Here is a 20,218-nt window from a genome sequence, read left to right on the forward strand (position 1 = left end):
ATTAAATATACAAGGCAGAATAATTAAACGACAGATTCAGAATTTGTAACTCGGTGATTTGTATATCACTCAACACTGATATTCATAATGTGTGCAAATTACTCCACTCATCAGTGTACTGCATGATATGGTTTGTTGGCCTTCTTTTTATGTACAAAGAGAAATGCACTGGTTGATTCTTGTATACAAGGCAATTATTGGTCACCTTACTTTTTATGTCTGCACTTTTACTGGTAACTGGTAATACAATGTACAATTTACACTCTAGCAGCCCTGCATAGCTATTATTGTTATTATTATTATTAATAATGTAATGTACCTGTATATTTCTGTTTGATGTTCCTGCAGTAAGTTCAGAGTTTGGCAAGGCAGCCTTTAGTTACAGTGCTCCAGTTGCATGGAACAAACTGCAGTAACAGAAACCGGAGTCCTTCATCTCATTAATAGAGTTTAAGGCATTCCTTAATCAGTTCTATCAAGCTAGTTGTTCTTGAAAAAGGGATAACAATCCCAATGTGTTCTTTTTTTCCTGGTTAATTAAAGGTCAAAAATTGCAGTAATCAACCCTGCTGGAGATAAATGCATCAATGAGTTTTTCTAAGTCATGTTTTGACATCAGACCTCTAAGTTTGGCAAGGTGTTTTTTTAAGGTGATTGCTTTCATGTGGCTGTTGAAATTTACATCACTGTCAATTTTGACACCAAGATTTTTAACAGCATCCTTTGCTTTGAACCCTTTTATGTCCAGGAGAGTAACAAGCCTTTCCTCTTTTTGACCAAATATAGCGCTTTATCAAGGCACCCAAAGCGCTTTGCGCTTAGTCATAGTCTTCTCTTTCATGAAAATGCATGTTTTGTTTAGTGTGGTGTTTAGTGAATCATTTCTATGATTATTTATCTTTTTATACATACATTTAAACATGTAAACCAATTTAAATATACATCTGTGCCTCTTTAAGGATGGAGAACACTGTGTTAATTAATTATCTAATAATCCTAAATACACAGTGTATTCCACGCAGAGAGTGTGTGAAAAGCCAGGGAAAACAGTGGGACAATAAGGTTTTTTTTTTTTCACATCCAGTTCTCACATGTAGTGGAGGTCTGTTGAAAACACAAATGAACTCCAGTATGTGGTTATGGGTAATTGCGTGTGTTTTTACCCTCAGTTCTGCCTCTGACGTGGGGGAGCCTAAATGCCTTGGTCAGAGCTGGCTAAGAACTGGTCTTTGGTGGATAACGCTGGTTCCATCTACCTCGACCCGTCCTCGGCCTGAGGATGTGTCCTCTGACATGGACCAGTCATCTGGCAAATTTGTATCTACAATGCTCAGAGTATTGTCCCCGCATGCATATTTAGTAATGTGATATTTGCAGAGGCGGACAGAGTACACAGCTTCATTACTTGAGTAAAAGTACAGATACCCTTTGCTAAATTTTACTTAAGTACAAGTAAAAGTACAACAGTCAGATGTCTACTTAAAGGGACACCAGGCAAGCTTGATGCTTTTTCTCTACGAAACTCCCCCTCGCTCGGTCTGAAGCTTTTTTGCTTTTCTTTGCATCTTCCGTCAAGGGTTTTCGCTGCTTCTTCACCGGCTCTGCCATTATACACGTTTGCAACAATCGCTAGAGTTTCGTTAGCCTGCCTCTGTGCTGTATGCAGGATGTAAACTGATCCTGCTTCGGTCGGCGGGTAGGACACACCGAACTTGCAAGTGGGATATTCTTCTTACAGGCAGTAGGGGCGGGCGAGAGAGTCTTTATTCGCCCTGTAATGAGTCATTTAACTATATACCAACTTACGAAGATGATTAATTAACACGAAAACGTTGCCTGGTGTCCCTTTAAGTAAAAGTACTGAAGTACTTGTTTTTTAAAAAAAGTACTTGAGTATCAAGAGTACAAGAGTAGCCTACATGTTCTAAATATTGCATTACCACTGCCACAGTGCTTACATTTACAGAAACGTCCTACATGAAGTTATGAAAAATGTTAATGTTAATACCTTGGAGAATGTAAAAGGAATTGAAAGTAAAATCAAGTCATTTTCATCTTTTTACCATGTTGCCAGGGATGGGCAGTATTTCTAATACATGTGTTTAAAACACGTATTTCAAATACAAAATACTATTTTGTAATTGAAACACTTGAAGCGAAAACTATCATTAACTTGTTCAGAAAATTGAAATAGTCTGGCGAGGTGGGGCCACAGGTTGGCACATTCCCGGGATGGACCTGCTGCGTCTTCATCCATTGTTTCGTCCATGATTTCGTCTCTTATCTAAATAACCATGGAGTTGACCATGGAGTTGACTTTGGCGGACAGCTGAAGGTGATTGCTGATAGGCTGTCCCAATCAGTGGCGCCTGCACAATCCAATCACGTTTGAGAGGGAAACAACAAATTGAGGGTTTCCGAGATTTTTATTTATTATTATTTATAAGTATCGGGTACTCACAGTTATGGATAGAAATGTAGTGGAGTAAAGAGTACAATATTTGCCTCTCAAATGTACTTGAGTAAAGTCATGAGTACTTCCCAAAAATGATACTCAAGTAAAGTACAGATCCCTCAAAATTGTACTCAAGTACTGTACTCAAGTAAATGTACTCCGTTACTGTCCGGCTCTGGATATTTGTAAAGCTTTTCTTTGGATAGTAGTGATAAATAAACGCACACTGTATATATTCTTAATTTCATATCAAGGCTGAATTTAGTATTAGGCAAAACTGCTTAAAATATATGCAAATATGTATATATTTTGACATTTCCATCCATGTTAGGCTTTCATGTAGGAACAAAGTGTTAATTATTAGATTATGAGTGGAAAATAATAGTACCCCATGACTTCACACGTGTTCCTTTTTTATGGTCTTGATAGAGAGACTGAAGTGGACAACAAATGGACAAACTATTTGATTGTGTGTGTGTGTGCGTGTGTGTGTGTGTGTGTGTGTGTGTGTGTGTGTGTGTGTGTGTGTGTGTGTACTCATTCAGGTGTAAGACTAGGAGACTGTATGTCTGAGCTATCATTTGGATACTGAACTGATGGATACAAGTAGACAGACAGTGGCAGCTACCCGGGACCTAGAGGAGTCTGTGTTTATACAGACTGTTCTACCCACTGGTCGTGGAAATGCACCACCTAACCAAATACTTTTAAAGCCTAACACACAGACACACACAGACACACACACACACACACACACACACACACACACACACACACACACACACACACACACTTACACACACACACTTGATTTTTTGGAATGACCAATGCCGATTAAAACAACACAGCATCCAAATATTTGCAAAGAATTTGATGTTTCACCTGACAATACAAACATCTTGTGCTAATAGTAACAACCACTGATGCAGATTTCTTAGAGGTCTTTTTACTCAGTCCAGCAATTTGCAAGCCTCTGATGCAGAGTCTGTGAACATGTCCTTGACTACCATAAATTAGGATAATCAGTTAATCAGTTTTGTGCTGTAACCACACACTGCTAAAGCATTTATTTGTTAATGGCTGGTATTTTAACATTTTCTCAGAAAAAAACATCAAAGCAACAACCTACTTCCAAAATAAGAATGTTTTTAGAAAGTCAATTGTCTGAGCTACAACTATGCCTAGGGAATCTCTAAGGACACCTAAGGACACCTAGAGCTTTTTTTTGGGGGGGGGTGCTGACTCTAAGGGCCCAGCACTGACAGGGGGCCCCCGGAAAGCTCCTAATATATTATGGAATTGGAATTGAGAATCAGAATTATTGTCTGTCATAGGGCCCAAATTTTCTAGCAGCAGCCTCGCACACATAAAATATTACATACAATATTTGAAGATCTGTTGCCATTTCATGAGTTAGTATGCCCCACATCTCAATTAGCAAGAAAATATTTGAAATTTACATGAAGTGCAACATGCATAGGCTACTATCAAAATGACATGTAGATACATAGGCTAATAGCGGAAAATAATTTATAAAGAGAAAACGAGTTTTGAGTCTGCACTCACTGCATGCCTTTTGTAATATGAGGCTGTTGTGTCTCTCCTTTCAGTTCAATGACATGAGGACGTAAGCTCTATAGGTTAAGACTGGACTTTTTGGTTTGCTTCTCTAATCTGACAAACACAGTATTCAGGCGCAGAACGAGACGATGAGGCAATTATTCAGTGTAGAAACCTTTTAATCTGGACCGATATCATTAAGTTCTATGATAGTTGTGTTGCGTTCAGTCCAAGATGGCGGAGCTGCAGCTCGGTTATGGGTGCGTTTGTTGCAATGGGACGTTCTTTTGAGTTTCGCCTCTTGTTACTTCTATACTCTTTGGCACAGGTGTCACCTGTGAATTTCAGCTTCTAATGCATACAATGTGGCGCTCCCCAAAACTACACATCCTGTTTAAGTGTTTCCCGTGTGTCAAAATAAAAGTCACAGCCATATCTCATGATTTGCGCATTATATCTCCAGAACAGCTTGACGCATATGCTTCAAATTTGGTACAAGTGTTTGTATGGACTCAAAGATGAAGTGAGTTGATGTTGGAGGTCAAAGGTCAAGTCCATGAATACTCTGATTGCGATATCTTAAGAATGCCTTCACACACATGCCTGAAATTTGGTATGAGCGTTTGTATGGACTCAAAGATGAAGTGAATTGATGTTGGAGGTCAAAGGTCAAATGTCAATGTCAAACACCTTGAGTGTTATATCTCAACGCCTTGACACACAAGGTTTTTTGGTACGAGGGTTTGTATGAACTCAAAGATTAAGTGATTCAATGATTTTTTTTTCCAGGAATCTCCCCTCCAACATTAAGCCAGCAGCTTTCCATCCACTATTGTAATTCCTCTGGCATTACATTTCTAGTTTTACATTTGATATGGTTAACAAATATAGATGGTTAACAAATAATATGTCCAAGATAACCCATGAAAATAATCTTACATGCCTTTTATACAGCTTTAAAGGGCTTAAACAGGCTTAAAATGGTCAGAATGACATGACTCCCCAAATGAATCCTCATCTGAGAAGTTAATTATTTATGTATGCATAACATAAATATTTTTTAAAACTTTTGGAAGAATCACTTAATAATTTTCAAAAGACAGTTTATTTCTAAAATGTCAATGTCAATGTCAATGTCGATTTTATTTATATAGCACATTTACAGATGGCTTAGCCGCACCAAAGTGCTTCACAGTAAAGTGCAATAAATAAATACAGGAAGGCACAAAAACAAAAAGGGCTACAGTTAAAATAAATTAAGAAATGCAGAAAAAGGAACATTTAAAACTAAACACTGGGGCATAAAGGGAGACACTAGCCAAAGTGAAAAGAGGTGGGTCTTTAAAAGGGACTTTCAGACATTCAGAAAAACATTCAGAGACTGAGCTGAACGGATGTGGAGGGGGAGGCAGTTCCAGAGTCTAGGGGCTGCCACTGAAAAGGCTCTGTCCCCCCTAGTTTTCAGCCTGGCCCTGGGTTCTTCCAGCCGCAGTTGGCTGACCGTACTGTAGAGCTCTGGAAGGGGAATGGTGGTGGAGAAGATCAGACAGGTAGGTGGGGGCCAGACCATGGAGAGATTTGTACACAGACAAGAGGAGTTTGAAATTGATGCGGTAGCGGATGGGGAGCCAGTGGAGTGAAGCCAGAACTGGGGTGATATGTTCGCGTTTTTTAGTGCAGGTGAGGAGTCGGGCGTTTTTGTGTTAATTACTCATCTTTGTAAGTCGGTTTATGGTTAAATGACTCATTACAGGGCGAATGAAGACTCTCTCGCTCGCCCCTACTGCCTGTAGGAAGAATATCCCGCTTGCAAGTTCAGTGTATCGTACCCACCGACCGAAGCAGGATCAGTTTACATCCTGCATCCACAGCACAGAGGCAGGCTACCGAAACGCTAGCGATTGTTGCAAACGTGTGTATAATGGCAAAGAAGCAGCGAAAACCCTTGACGGAAGATGCAAAGAAAAGGAAAAGAGCTTCAGAACAGAGGGAGTTTCGTAGAGAAAAAGCATCAGGCTTGCCTTGGCTTAAGGTTGAGGAAGTTTGCACCCATCCATGCCTTGATGTCAGCAAGAGAGTCACGCAGTAGATGGAGTGCAGCCTGCCCATCAGCCTTAAGGCGGATATACAGCTGGACGTCATCTGCAAAGCAGTGGAAGGAGATGTTATGTTTTGCCAGGATATCCCCTAGGGGTAAAATGTACAGTAAAAAGAGGATGGGACCCAGAATAGAGCCTTGAGGGACCCCGCAGGTGAGGGGGGCAGGAGAGGAGATAGAGTCTGGACAGAGAAGCTCCTATCGGCCAGGTAGGACCGGAAGAAATCCAGGGCTGAGTCGTTGATGCCCACATGATGCTCGAGCTGAGCTAGCAGGATCCTGTGATCCACCGTGTCAAAGGCTGCTGTTAGATCTAAGAGCACCAGAATCACAGGGCTACCTGAGTCAAGTCAAGTCAAGTCAAGTCAGTTTTATTTATAAAGCGCATTTAACATGCACATAGTGCAACCCAAATCGCTCCAACAAACAAGACACATAACAAGCAAGACAAACGATGCCGGATGGAGCGGCGTAGTCGCCAGCGTGCCCATGACATCAAGACATGACAAATACATTTAAAAAATAACAAATACAAAAAATGTTGGATGGAGCGGCGTAGTCGCCAGCGTACCCGTGACACCAGACATACAAGACAGACAACAAAACAAATAAACAAATAAAAAGTGGGAAAAAAAAGAAAATATATTTAAAAAGGGGGAAAGGTGATGTTAAAATTAGTCCAATTTCCAAAAACAGCTGAAAATGTCCAAGGCTAATGATGATCCGTGAAAACTGCACAGAGTGTCTTCACAACCGATGCAATGCCAACAAAGTTCTTTAACGTTAGCAAATGATCAACCCGGTGAATTCACTGGCAGTCTGGAGATCACGTTAACATTAGGCCTTGTAGACTGCAGTCTGGAGATCACTGGAAGAAGTAGTGGGCGATCGTGTAGATCCGCAACTCGGTGGACTTCTAACAGTGACCGTCTGTTAACGTTACTCCGTGAGACTGCAGCTCCTCACCGCTAACGTTAGTCTGCAGTTGGCATGGCAGTTCGCAGGTCAGCAACAGCTCGGCGGCCATTGCAGATCTTTCGCAGAGTAGCTGGCCTAGGTCCAGCTGTCCTGAGAGATCCCCTCGACCAGACAGTGAAGTGCACCGTTCACAGATGAATGGAAGGATGTCAGAGGCCCAGTTAGTCTGCAGTTGGCATGGCAGCTCGAGTCAGTGGCTAGGAGCAGGTCATTGAGGACTCTCAGGAGCGCAGTTTCTGTGCTGTGGGCTGTTCTAAAGCCAGACTGGAACTTCTCATAAATGTTATTTTTGGATAGGAAGGATTGCAGCTGGACATAAACCTCTCGCTCAAGGACTTTGGATAGGAACGGTAGCTTGGAGATAGGCCTGAAATTTGAGAGGATGGCGGGGTCGAAGTTTGAGAGGATGGCGGGTCGAGGTTGGGCTTTTTTAGTAATGGTTGCACCACAGCATGCTTGAAGGCAGCCAGGACACAACCAGAGGTGAGGATGGTGTTTATCAGCAGCAGGAGGAAGGGGGCAACTGTGTCAAGTACATTAGCATCCTTGAGTAGATGGGGGGTAGGCAGTCAGAGGGGCAGTTGGAGGGCCGCAGATGTGAGGGAGGATAGGGAGATGGGCTCATGACCACATGAGCAGAGATCAAGCCCTAAATAGGGACACAACTCATTGACCAAATGTTATGCCAGTGTTGGCGTTAGCATTAGCCAATGTAGAACCATTAGCTGGGTTCCAATTATCAAGCTAAATCTAGGCAAACAAAGGCATCCCTAGGCTAATTGTGTCCCCACCTGGGGTGTGTATTTGTGAATCTGTTCGGGAATAACATTAGAAGGTACAAGGTGCTAGAGAGCAAATATACATTCAGCCAGCTCAAAAAGCGTAAAAATGCTTTGTCTTCCAGAGAAGTATACACTATAACTCCAGCTGTTACTTGTCAACCAAAGGCCATCTTAGTGCCAAAAGTTAACTAAACCAATACCTGTGGTGAACTTAGCATGGGAAATAACACAGGAAAAGTGGGCTGAGCATGCAATCAAACTGATGCTTCACTTCAGCCAGAACTGTCTGACCCACCTGCTATACTCACTCCTTCCTCTCTTTCATGAAAAAGCTGCCAGCTTTGCCATGGTCAGACATGACATGAATGTTGTAAAACAATTGACAGGCTACTCGTGGTTGGGTTACAATAGCATCGGCTCAGTGAGATTTGTTAGAGGTAGAATTTGTCTCAATATGTGCTTGACCTGAAAGTCGTTTCTTACCCTGAACACCTTGAATGAGCTACTCCACATACATAATATACTGCTCAAAAAAATTAAGGGAACACTTCAATCATACACTGGATCGGTACTCTGACACTGTTCTGGATCTGAGCACAAGTAAAACTTTTAAGGCGAGTGTTTTATTTTGCAAGAACTGTCAGACATTCTGTGAATGTAGTTTGAGAATGTAGAAAAGGGTGGAAGGTTTCAAAAAATATGTTTTAACAATTGTGGAAAACTGTAAGTGTTCCCTTAATTTTTTGAGCAGTGTACACTACCGGTATGTATAACTTTTATTTTCCTCCACTAGAGGGCATTACTACGACGCTCCTCACACGGGCACACCACACACCATTCATAACTTTCTCTGTTGGCGATGGGTAGGGGAGTCCTCCGAAGTCATCCCTCCCTCTTCAGAGCATCTCAGCAGACCCTCCAATCCTCATCATCCTGCCTCCCAGTTCTCCCACATATTTGACTACCCCAAGAGTCACCAGCCGCACACTAGGCGCGTAAAATCTGAGGTATCTTTCTGGTTTGAGTGGCTTTAGGCATAAAACGCAACATACTTTTTATGTGGTCTGACTTTCTTTAGACATATTGTTTACTCTTTAGCACTTCCACATAATTTTAGTATTCATCCCAATCTGCAAGAAATCCAAGAGTTTCTGAAGGTGATGGCGTTATTAAAATAGCCCAGTGATGGACCAAAAGTGAGCGAATGGGATACGTTCATCAGGACGCGTTTCAGTAATAGGTTCGAGGTGTAACATTTTTCCATGTTACAAACTGGTCACGGCGAAATGGACACACCAAAGCAAAACGAGACTTTCGCGCTGTTTGGATGTTTGTGGGAGCAAAACGATAAGTCTCTGAACGGGTCTGCGAACGTCAGTGTGGATGTCGGTGACAATGCAACCACCTGTGGGGACGCTTCCTTGGCTCCCAAAGCAGCACAACCGCGTCAGAAAGGTAATGGGCATTTGGCTTTCATTTCACTTTATTCTTTACAAAAAGGAACATTGGCATTCGCTTTTCCAGAAGTCGTGTAGCGCGTGCGGTTTGTTTTTAAATTCAATAGGAAGGCCAGTGCTACGCCTCTCATCTGTCATGCTGTGTACCCTGAAGTGTCACTCAAGTTATATGATGCGTAATGTTGATGCGGAACTGCTGGTTTTATACTTAATACTGAAGCATTTACTTACAAAGTAGTTAAGACTCTGCTGTCAGCTTGAATGTGGATTGCTGAGCTATGATAATTTTGAGTCAATAGAGAATACTGGCCTGCCATAGAAAATCATTCTTAAAGGTCACCCATCTACTCAGATGCAGATGTTATCCATGGTTTCATTCAAACCATTTTATTGTTTGCCCATGATTTTTGCTTTGGAGTTGATCTCTCTCTCTCTCTCTCTCTCACTCTCTCAGGCACACACACACACACAGCTCACACTAAGGCAAATGTGGGAAACCATTAAGACATTTCAGTGATACAGACTTATTTACCTGACAAAATAAATGAAACGTTGATCTATCTGATCCAATATTAGACATCATTATCCATTGTGCAGTTGAGTCGAAAAGAAACAAATCACTTTGAACCTAAATTCAGTTTACTCCATCTGCTGTCAATTAGGAGAGCACTGATGGCAAGTTATTGTGCTATATGGTTCTATTACTGCACACTTCAGCCTTCCTAATAGATATCAATGACCTGTCGCAAAGCACTGTAGTGTCTTAAAATGGGCTCTGATGATGGTGAGATCTAGCATATAGACCTATATTCTGGAAATAAAATACCAATCCCATTGCAATGTGACAAAACATTTTGCTCTGCTTTTGCTGCGAGGAGGAGTGTGACCACCCAATTATTTTGACCCTTGCAGGATATGTCTGCTCATTCTTTGGAAAGCTCATTAAATGTGACATAGAGGATTCCCCTCAAAGCCATCTGTGGCATGCCCATATGATTGAAAATGCCAGAAAATTATTACTGGAAAGGCACAAATGGCATTTAAGTTGAGTCAACAAAGGCATGTTTACTTCACTGGTGGGATTTGAGGCCAAGTGCATAAATGTATTGAGATTACATGGAGCATCAGCTCAGAGGAGGCCATGTACCATGTTATTTTAAGTCATTATCCCCTGGCACTGTTGCTTGTCAAAGTACAGTCAGTGAACTGGACAAAGCAGAAAAGTCCGGGAGGCCTAGTCTAAATATAGGAATACATGTGATAGATGTGTGTGTGTGTGTGTGTGTGTGTGTGTGTGTTCGTGTGCAGACATGTGTGAGATTCTGTGTGCAAGTGTGTTATTCTTTGTGTGCAAGTGTGAGCATTTGGTAAGGTGTGTGTGTGTGCGTGTGCGTGTGTGTGTGTGTGTGTGTGTGTGCGTGTGCGTGCGTGTGGGTGGGTGTACATACCACAGACAACCTGATCAGATGGAAGAATAGCATCCCCTTCCTTTCTTCAGGAGGTACTAGCCTTCCATTCTTAAAGGTGAAGTCAGCGATCGATTTCAAGCCCATAACATTTTTTTGTCACATTCAGCAAACATCTCCTGTGAGTACACTGGAAATAATAATAATAATAATAATAATAATAATAATAATAATAAACAGTTTAGGCAGCCAAACAAAAACGAAACACTGTGTGGTGGAGATGCAATGGGATGGGAATACTGAAGGGAGGGGTGAGTTACCTCTCTGGTGTGTTTTGTTTGATTAAAATATAATGTACCTTATTTTGAACAAAAGCGTCTGCTAATAAATTTAAATATAAACATAACCATAAACAGATGCAACGTCATGCACAATCGCTGACTGCAACTTTAAGCATGACTGTCTCCTATCTGAGTAAAACATGGCTGTTTTATTCATATCTGTTAGCTTTTCCCTCACGTTGTTAAATCACTTCTGTTTACGGCGTCATTTTCTCCTCTCCATGCTATACTCATCCATCCACTTTGTGTCTTCTGGATGTGAAGCTGCATTTGCTCGCATACCATATAGATCCAACACACTTTGTTTACCTGAGTTCACTTAAGTGATTTGTATTGGTGCCTGAGATTATACACTAATGTTGTGGGAGCTCTTACACTGCAGTCGTGTTAGTGCATTAGGTAGGAAGTCAATTTAATTTTGAAAGCTAATAGTTCCTTCCCCCACAGGGCACTCTATATGTTCCTCCCCCGTCTTACCTTTTCCCTGGTAGAGGAAGGTGTTAGCGAGATCAAGGTCCTAGAATAAAATCACATAAATCAACTGATAAAGGCAGTGTCCACATAAATAAATGGTCAATCCCCCTAAACCTTGAAGTTATGGGGCGTAGTATATTGTATCTGCATGTAGGAGGCAGAACGTTGTTTTGACCTTGCACGCCTATAGATATTCGTCCGCCACCGCCAGTGTTCTCCAAACCCAATATCATCACGAGTCAGGAACTGGCCTTTTCTCAGATTGTTGGATCAGCATTTAAGAGTAGACCCCGCAAAGAGATGGTTATCGATTTGCCACTCACAGGCCATCTCCCCATCACCAGGGGCGCCCATCACGCTCCATTTAGCATATGCTCTAGCTGCGGCAGCCGCTGAGGAGGTGTCAATCACTGCCCGTCTCCGCTGCTGCCGGCCATGGCGACCGGACCAGCCAGGACTCGGGCTGAAATCACCGGGTCTCAGTGAGCACTGCCAGAAAATAAACCAGAAAAAAAAAACTAATTAAACAACAGTAAACAAGTTGACACATCATTCTTCCATGGTCCTTGAGTGTCTGCTCATAAATATCAGTGAGCTGAAAGCAGTTAATTGGTTTAGAAAATTCCTCACATGTTAATGGCCAGATAGGGACTTTTCAGTGATTAATGGTCATTAGGAAGTCCTATCTTCTGTCTTCTCCATTTCACTCCCCACAGTTTACCTGACTCACAAGGAGGGGGTGCTACTAAAGATGCTGCTGGTCTGGTGCGCTCACAAAGGGAGCTCGTCATGCCTATGCTGTAAATTAAATAGCCCGCAACAGGCACTTTCCCTATCACGCTACACTGTTGCGTTTTAAAAGTGAAACTGAAGCCACTGTCTGGGTTTGCTGAAGTAACCTAGGTCCTAGGCTACAGGCTGCATTTATTACAGAAAATCAAGCAACATAGCAAGTAGGCCTAGTCTACACTATTTAGAGACAGGAGCTTAAGTTTACCGCGACAACAGCTGTCACCAATCTCACAGTCGTAGGCTGCGCCGTTGCACAGACTAAACGGTAAAAAAAAGTTATGAAAGCCTACTGGAACCTTCTGCCCTTTTGGATGTGTAGAGTTGTAGGCCTAGGTGCACTTAGTTGTTAGCGATTGACCAGGTTGCTTTTTTAAATTAAATGCGTTTGTTAGGCTAGCCGATTGTAAAAATAGGGAAATTAAAGGGCGTGCCGTGCCTATAGGCCTACATTACACAAACAATCTTAAATCGCGGAGATAACATTCGTTAGACAGGCAAAGCTCTCAGCAGCAACATGCATATAAGAGCCTTAAAGGAATTATCTAAAGTAAAATGCACTTTAGATCAATTTACAGATGATTGGGTGTTGAGTTGACATCAAAATCATGTCATTCGGATGTGTTTTGAGAAAGTTCAATTTTACCGTTTTTAGTCAAAACTCGTTAGCCTGGAAGTGACCAGGGCCAGTCATTTCGCCGCTACAAAATGCTATTTTTATACCTCTTCTACAGTTCCAAACAACATTACACTTACGTGGTAGTGAGTAGAGGGTCCCTAAAGCCAAACCGAAGTATCCCGAGGTCTTTATGTGGTCGGATAGAGAGTCCAGAATGAATTTCATCAAGCCAGTACCTTTCCGGAAATGTTGCTGCTGCAGCTGGCGTCTTTAGGGGAAAGTCCGTAGGAGTCGATTGCCGAGTGTGGAATAACACGCTCTGGAAATTCACAATTTCGTCGCCATTTTTACGACGAAATTGTGAATTTCCAGAGCGTGTTACTCCACACTAAAGTGCATTTTACTCCGGATAATTCCTTTAATAATGTAAGAGCACAGCTGGGTCTCGCGGACACTCGCGGTCGCGGTTAACATTAGGCTATATTAATTCAACAGTGACATGAAATGTTTGCTGAAATCACTTTACATTCCTACAGTGAAAATAGGAGTTGACTTGTATTGTAGCCAACTGTAATGATATTTTTCACAATATCAGAAAAATTATCTGACCCCCCCAAAACTGATATTTCTGTCTCTTAGGGGGGGGGGGGGGGGGTTACTGGGTCTTGTGCGTTTTTTTTTCTTTTTTTTTTTCTTCTTCTTAAGTTTTATTATTATTTTTCCCGTCTCCCTAATTTTTTGTCAGCCCTAGCGCCTAGGCCCTTTGAGACAGAGACACCGTTCCAACTTTAAAACGTCCGGTCAGTACCGGTGTAAGTTGGTCGTGAAGATGACGTCAGGTGGGCGTGCCGTTCGTCCGCCATATTGGATTGAACAGAAAGCGAAACTAAATTTTCACAGGTCACAAATTTGGTCCGAACGCCACGAAACTTGACGTACATTATCCTTGGACCAAGCCTCACAAATGTTAGCGGAAGGATTTTTGATTTTCGAAAGCGTTTGCCCGTCACAGCCAAACGAAATCGGCGGCGAAGCTCCGAAACAGGAAGTCGTCCATATCTCAGGAACACTGTCAAATATCGATACCAAATTTTGTATATGAACTGGGGACTCCAGTGTGAGGGTGCATAGGGAAAAAAAAAAAAAAAGAAATATTTCAAAAGTTTCCATCATTTGGCAAACCACCCACGGGTATTTGGTAACTCACACCATTCACCTTCTATCACAATGTCTCAGAGCAGACACAATGTCTCCAGGCAACCTTGCCCAATCATGAAATCCTCAAGGAGAACAGTAGCTATATATAGCTATAGAGTTGTTTTCACATTGACGGTATTCAAATTAAATTTTTCATTATTGTTAAATATCATGATGGGAGAGTATTATTAAAAATGTTACAAGTATGCAAATGCATATGTTTACGGGCATTTAGGTTTTACTGTGTTGTTTTGTTGTAAAGACATGCAAGGCATTCTGGGCCGTAATGAACAGTGGTCGGCAGCACTCCATAGGCTACGTATTAATATGAATAGGTGTTTCTGTAAATCTAGGGATAATAAACAGCTATCTCTGTTACAAAGAAAGACGAAAGAATAAACAATCAATGTCACGTTAATGTTAAATAGCCTAGAACTATCTGAACGCTAGGTGGCAACGTTGTATTACATTTCACTAGTGTAGCCTACTTGAAATACGGTGTGAGATTCCCAAGTAAGGAAGGTGCAAATATTATGTAATTTATCATGGGAAATTATTGGAAATGTTATTTCTTGTTTATTCTAATTGCAAACCACACACATCCATTCGGAATCACACGTACACATTTAATACTGAAAGACTATCATTTCGTTTATTTGATGTTGCCTTAGCAACACAGCCTTCAGAGCAAAGATTCTAGAACAGGGCGTCAGAGAGACACGTTTTGAGTTTGTGGCCAAGAACCTAAAATATCGGTTTCCATGTGCTGGATGGTGTGCGTCCTTTATGAAAGTAAGTGTTTTATACAGTTAACGTTACAGACATAATGAGTCATGTTGTAGTGGTCAACATAAATGTGCCCCTTCTGTTATTAGAATGCTAAGCGGAGAAGCATGCTAAGCAGAGATTTAGTATCATTAATTTCTTGTGTGGCTAGCTATAGGGAGGAGGAGATGTAGTGCTATGTTGCTAATTGGGATTTATGTTGTTTAGCGTAATGCCATGGTCATTTGATATGAGATGCTTGCACTCGTAACTTCGTCACGTGTAACTTTAGGACTGCTATTTTTTTTTTTACTAACAGTAATTCACGAAGCACTTTAGCCCTAAAAGTAGCACCTACGTCTGTGACGGCTTAAAAGAAGTGGCAAGGACTCCTAACGCGATGTTTTGAAATGCGTCTACTATTGTCTACAGGAGCTTCCAATCGCGAGGGAACTTGCATTGTAGGCATGCAATAACACCACCAACAACCAAAACTAGCCTACTCATTGTCAACATGTACATGAAATGTAACGTTTCATGTGGATCAAATTAAAATGTTTTCTTTGCAAACGTAAGCATAGGCATATGGTGACAGATTAATTTATTAATGCTGCTGTGTGAATCACGGTAAGCGCGAATGAAGTGGCCACTTCTTAATGGGACCCACTGTATGGAAGTGGGATAAGTAAAATAGAGATGTTTTAAATAAGATAAGGTTAATCAGAATTGGCAAGGACTCCTAACGCGATGTTTTGAAATGCGTCTACTATTGTCTACAGGAGCTTCCAATCGCGAGGGAACTTGCATTGTAGGCATGCAATAACACCACCAACAACCAAAACTAGCCTACTCATTGTCAGTCAACATGTACATGAAATGTAACGTTTCATGTGGATCAAATTAAAATGTTTTCTTTGCAAACGTAAGCATAGGCATATGGTGACAGATTAATTTATTAATGCTGCTGTGTGAATCACGGTAAACGCGAATTAAGTGGCCACTTCTTAATGGGACCCACTGTATGGAAGTGGGATAAGTAAAATAGAGATGTTTTAAATAAGATAAGGTTAATCAGAATTCTACTATATGCCCGCTTGACAACGGCAGAGATAGAACTGGCCTTTGGCCATAGCAACCATCCATTTAGAACGACTGGCCTTCATAGCAACCAAAGATCTGAGCTGTGTTGCAATGTGAGGCAAAGTATAGAAAGGTGATGAAACATACAGAGACAGGTCAAGAAATATAGTGCAATGTAGACAGTAGTATACAGTTGATTTACAGACGGTGGTTTAGAGTAATATGAAGTATTCCTTTATTCTGAGATAGGCTACATCAATAGGCTCTCAAAACAACCCCAGGCTCACAAAACAATCCCAAACAGACATACGGTCTTTATAGAGCAAATCCATATAGATTATTTGTCAAATAAACCAGTAAAACATAATTTGTGGGATGGAATATATAACATTCACACTCATAGCTCATATTTTTTTAAAATAAATCAGTGAAAAAGTATCCTGACAAACAAGTAGCTTTTTAATGCCTTGGTCATATTTCATAATTTCAATTCCTCTGTAGGTTACCTGATAGCCCAGTTTGAGAGGCGCAAGACACGTGACATTATTTATTTTTGCAGCCAATCACTGCTGTCATTTTATTTTATTGATTTGATCTCAGTCATAGAAGCTAAATTCGAAGGCAGGCCAAAGGTAAAATCCAACGAATCACATTCAACCCGCAAGCCAATAGTTGAATAGCCCTCTCCTAGAGCTTTTGGGATATTGCCACTGCTCCAACACTGAAAGGCACCGTTACAATGCCTGGATCAAGCCAGGTTCAGCATAGCGTATGCCACTGTCTGCTCACGTTGCTGACCGGACCAGGGCAAGCACACTTTCGCAGTTCCCGCCGGAAATGCAGTCTAGTTTTTTTAAAACTTTTTTCCAGTGCTGTATAACAATGTAATCCAAAGTGAAAATGGATTTGAACCATCTGTGTTGTATAGCTCCTGCTTGTTGTGTTAGGTCATGCCAGTTGGTGTTTCTTGCTCTTTTTAGTTATACATTACTGATAGCAAGGGGTTTGCCTATACAGAACCAAACAGCTAAGACTAGCTTTAGCTCACTGGATTCACATTTTATTCTGATGAAAGCACATGTGTCAGAGTGGTTTGTATGAGCTGACATCGACCCCCCCCCCCCCCCTCTCAAACTCTTTCAAAGTTGTTGCACAAGTAGGCATTTCGTCTGCAATCCCACCAATAAGCCAATGTTTTATGTGCGGTGTCTAACATTACAATCAACAACTCTCTCATGTATTTTTACATACAATTTCAGAGATTACAGAACTATGTCCATCCAGCCTGAACCATCTTTAGAGTAAATCCTATGCATTCTTCAAGGTGCATGTTTCATGAATTTGTGATGATAGTGTTGTATGTAGTGTAGGATCAGGGAACATTAATGAGACACCTTCAACCCTGGCCTATGCATTCAAAGGATAAGCTGCATACTGGGATTTGTTGGACTAATGGTCCCAGGGGATCATTTTAACTAACACCCCACAATCCTTGTCCTTACTCTTCACTAGATTTCAGTGAAACAAACAACAGCTAGTGGCACAATACTGAAGTGACTTACTTAATACTTAATTAATAAGCACAATGTAATCATATATGCTAGACTAGTGACATGCATCAACGTGTTTGAATGGTATGCTGTGTGTATACTAGTTAGGATACTAAACATCATAGTAGTTAACATTTGTACAGGATGATACCAATTTCATTTGTTGGTAACACTTTATATTAACTACACACAATCCATCATTTATTAAAGGGATATTCCACCATTTGGGGAATTACACTCATTTCCCACCTCATCTTGAGTTAAACAATTGATTTTTAAATTTCTCCAGTTCATCCAGCCGTTCTCTGAGTCTGGCTATACCACTTTTAGCTCCAGCCTAGCACAGATCATTGAATCGGATTAGACTAGCATTTTGCTAGGTAGCCTAGAAATCTAGACGCGCCCCTAGCGGCAGCAATTTACATTTGAACTCAGTGGTGGAGCAGGTAGGGACGATTTGCAAACCCGGACAGCAAAAGACTTTCGATGTTAATTGTTGGTCAGATTGATCAGTTTCCGTCAGACGCCCAAAATTCAACATCAATGGAATGAGTGGTGGTTGGTCTCTCAAAGTAGAGCGTAGAAAGTGTTCTATCTTGGAAGGGTTATCATGGTAAAGATGGGCTAAAAGACTGTAGACTGACGGAAATGTAGACTACAAAACATAAAGTCATATTCATGCACAAGCCAACTAATATACAGTAACATATGATATACTGGAAGACATCAAAGACAATTAGTTAATGTAGCTATAATGTTCCAAAATACGTACCAGCAATGTAGTATAACCTACAGGAATAAAATATTTCCAGCAACAGCCCTGTTTATTTTGTGTTGTCTCAGTTGTCCTACAGTGATTAACGTCTACGACAATCTAGGTATGCCTAATTTAGCTCTTTACACATAGGCTTCATTAACTGTTTGGTGCTGCTGTCAGTTGAGCATTGTATACTTTAAATGTAGCCTATTGAATAATTTGAAATGATACTTTGAATTCAAGCAGAAACTCTTCTTTAATAATTGCTTGTATAGCCTAGGCTACTTGAATATGGAGATCATGTGCTCCATGGCTACCTCTGATCAGTCAGAGTGATAGCCAATGAGGCCTACATCACTTTCAGTGCTCCATGACAGTTGAAAATATATGCATATTTAAGGGTAATGCAAATATTTTGTATTTAATTAGGTGTGCCCGACCGATTTGAGGGCCACTTGGACCAAATATGCCAGGGCCGATTTTTGGTCCCAGTCCGCCCCTGGCTGTGCCCATGGTGTTCCTTGATTATTCCATGTCAAAAATAGGAAAATTAGGAAATTATATTAAATAGGAAAATTACCGGAAATCGTAGTCACTTTTAAACATGATGCTAGCTGGCGAGAAGCTAATGGTCTAATCAGATTCAATGATCTATGCTAGGCTGGAGCTTAAAGAGGTATCATCAGACTCAGAGAACGGCTTGATGAACTGGAGAAAGGTAAAAATCAATTGTTTAACTCAAGGGGAGGAGGAAAATGAGTGTAATTCCCCAAATGGTGGAATATCCCTTTAAGCCATTGTTACTTATTAGTTAATGGTTTGTTCATCATTAGTAATTTATTGTTCATACATGTCAAGGTTTGTGACCTGTAAGGTTTGTAAAAAAGACATTAGGTTTCTCATTGATTGCATTAGGTGAGTTTAAATTGAGCATATACTGGGTAATGGTAAAAAAATGTTTTTCTTTAAAAATGTAAGATATGTCAGTGTTTCCCACAGAATTGAATTCCATTTGTGGTGGTTGGTTTGCAGAATTAACTTGAATATGACAGTTTTTTACAAATTAGCAGCGTGGTTATGATGCTAACCAGATTTAAGCACAATTTAGTACAACCTGGAAAATCATTGTGTGGTGGTCAATGTTGATATTGTGGTGGGCCGCCACAAAAAAGTCAATGTATGGGAAACACTGTATGTTTACAAAACTATGTATATGGAGTCTAAATATACTGTGGATAAAGCATTAAAGTAATTTTCATTGTGCCTACATTTAGAAATTGAGTTTTTTTTAAAAATATATATTTTATTTGAAGTTGTGTTGGCTGTAGATGGTGTGTGTTTTGTAGCATTGTGCCATTTAAGCCCACATTTAAAAAAAGTTAATTTATGAAAATAATCATCTGTAAAAAACAATGTATGATGTATTTATCTGTAGATTAATATAAAATGAATCACAAAATATTCAGGGTTTATAATTGACATGCTTAAAGGAGAATTCCGGTGTGATATTGACCTAAAGTGTATCGAAACATGATACCGAGTGTGAACGTATGTCTCATAGCCCATCTCGACTTGTCCCCTGCACTCCAAAATCTGGCGCTAGTTAGCCGATGCTACCAACATCTTTTTCAATAGTGGTGCTTCGGCATCGGGCTAGCCATGCAAATAAATCACTGTTTTACACCCATTTACGAGGCTCAATGTATCTCCACACTTCATTGGTACACAGTAAAATTGACAGTGTTATTAAGTGTTAATTTTTCAGAGACATATTTTTCAGTGTTCATTAGTGTTAATTAGTGTAACTTCGGGAGTTGTTTGAACAAACATGTACACACACGGTGTAATTAAAACTCACAACCTAGTGTTTTAAGTGGGTGTGAATGTACGAACTCTGGGGTGGAGTCATT

The 20,218-nt window shown here is 40.7% G+C and overlaps 1 protein-coding gene and 1 long non-coding RNA gene across 5 annotated transcripts in view; one reads left to right on the forward strand and one right to left on the reverse strand.

Moving 5' to 3' along the window:
- Positions 1-3,023: 3,023 nt before the first annotated feature.
- Positions 3,024-20,136, reverse strand: LOC121696836. The gene is made up of 3 exons (XR_006026325.1): positions 20,034-20,136; positions 8,165-8,168; positions 3,024-3,043 (listed from the first exon to the last, which is right to left on the reverse strand). It is a non-coding gene; the product is annotated as an uncharacterized LOC121696836 (long non-coding RNA).
- The window catches only part of LOC121696756 (cholecystokinin receptor), a 38,722-nt gene continuing 27,111 nt past the window's right edge, over positions 8,608-20,218 (forward strand). The window contains exon 1 of one of the 4 annotated variants that reach the window (XM_042077850.1): positions 8,608-9,328. In XM_042077850.1, coding sequence (XP_041933784.1) covers positions 9,136-9,328 — 193 coding nt within the window. In that variant the 5' untranslated portion in view covers positions 8,608-9,135. Of the gene's footprint in view, positions 9,329-14,899; positions 14,949-18,988; positions 19,027-20,218 lie in introns of those variants that run through there. The other 3 variants (XM_042077851.1, XM_042077852.1, XM_042077853.1) reach the window with 3 other exon arrangements.

This window comes from Alosa sapidissima, chromosome 2, assembly GCF_018492685.1.
Source record: "Alosa sapidissima isolate fAloSap1 chromosome 2, fAloSap1.pri, whole genome shotgun sequence".
Lineage (NCBI taxonomy): Eukaryota > Metazoa > Chordata > Actinopteri > Clupeiformes > Clupeidae > Alosa > Alosa sapidissima.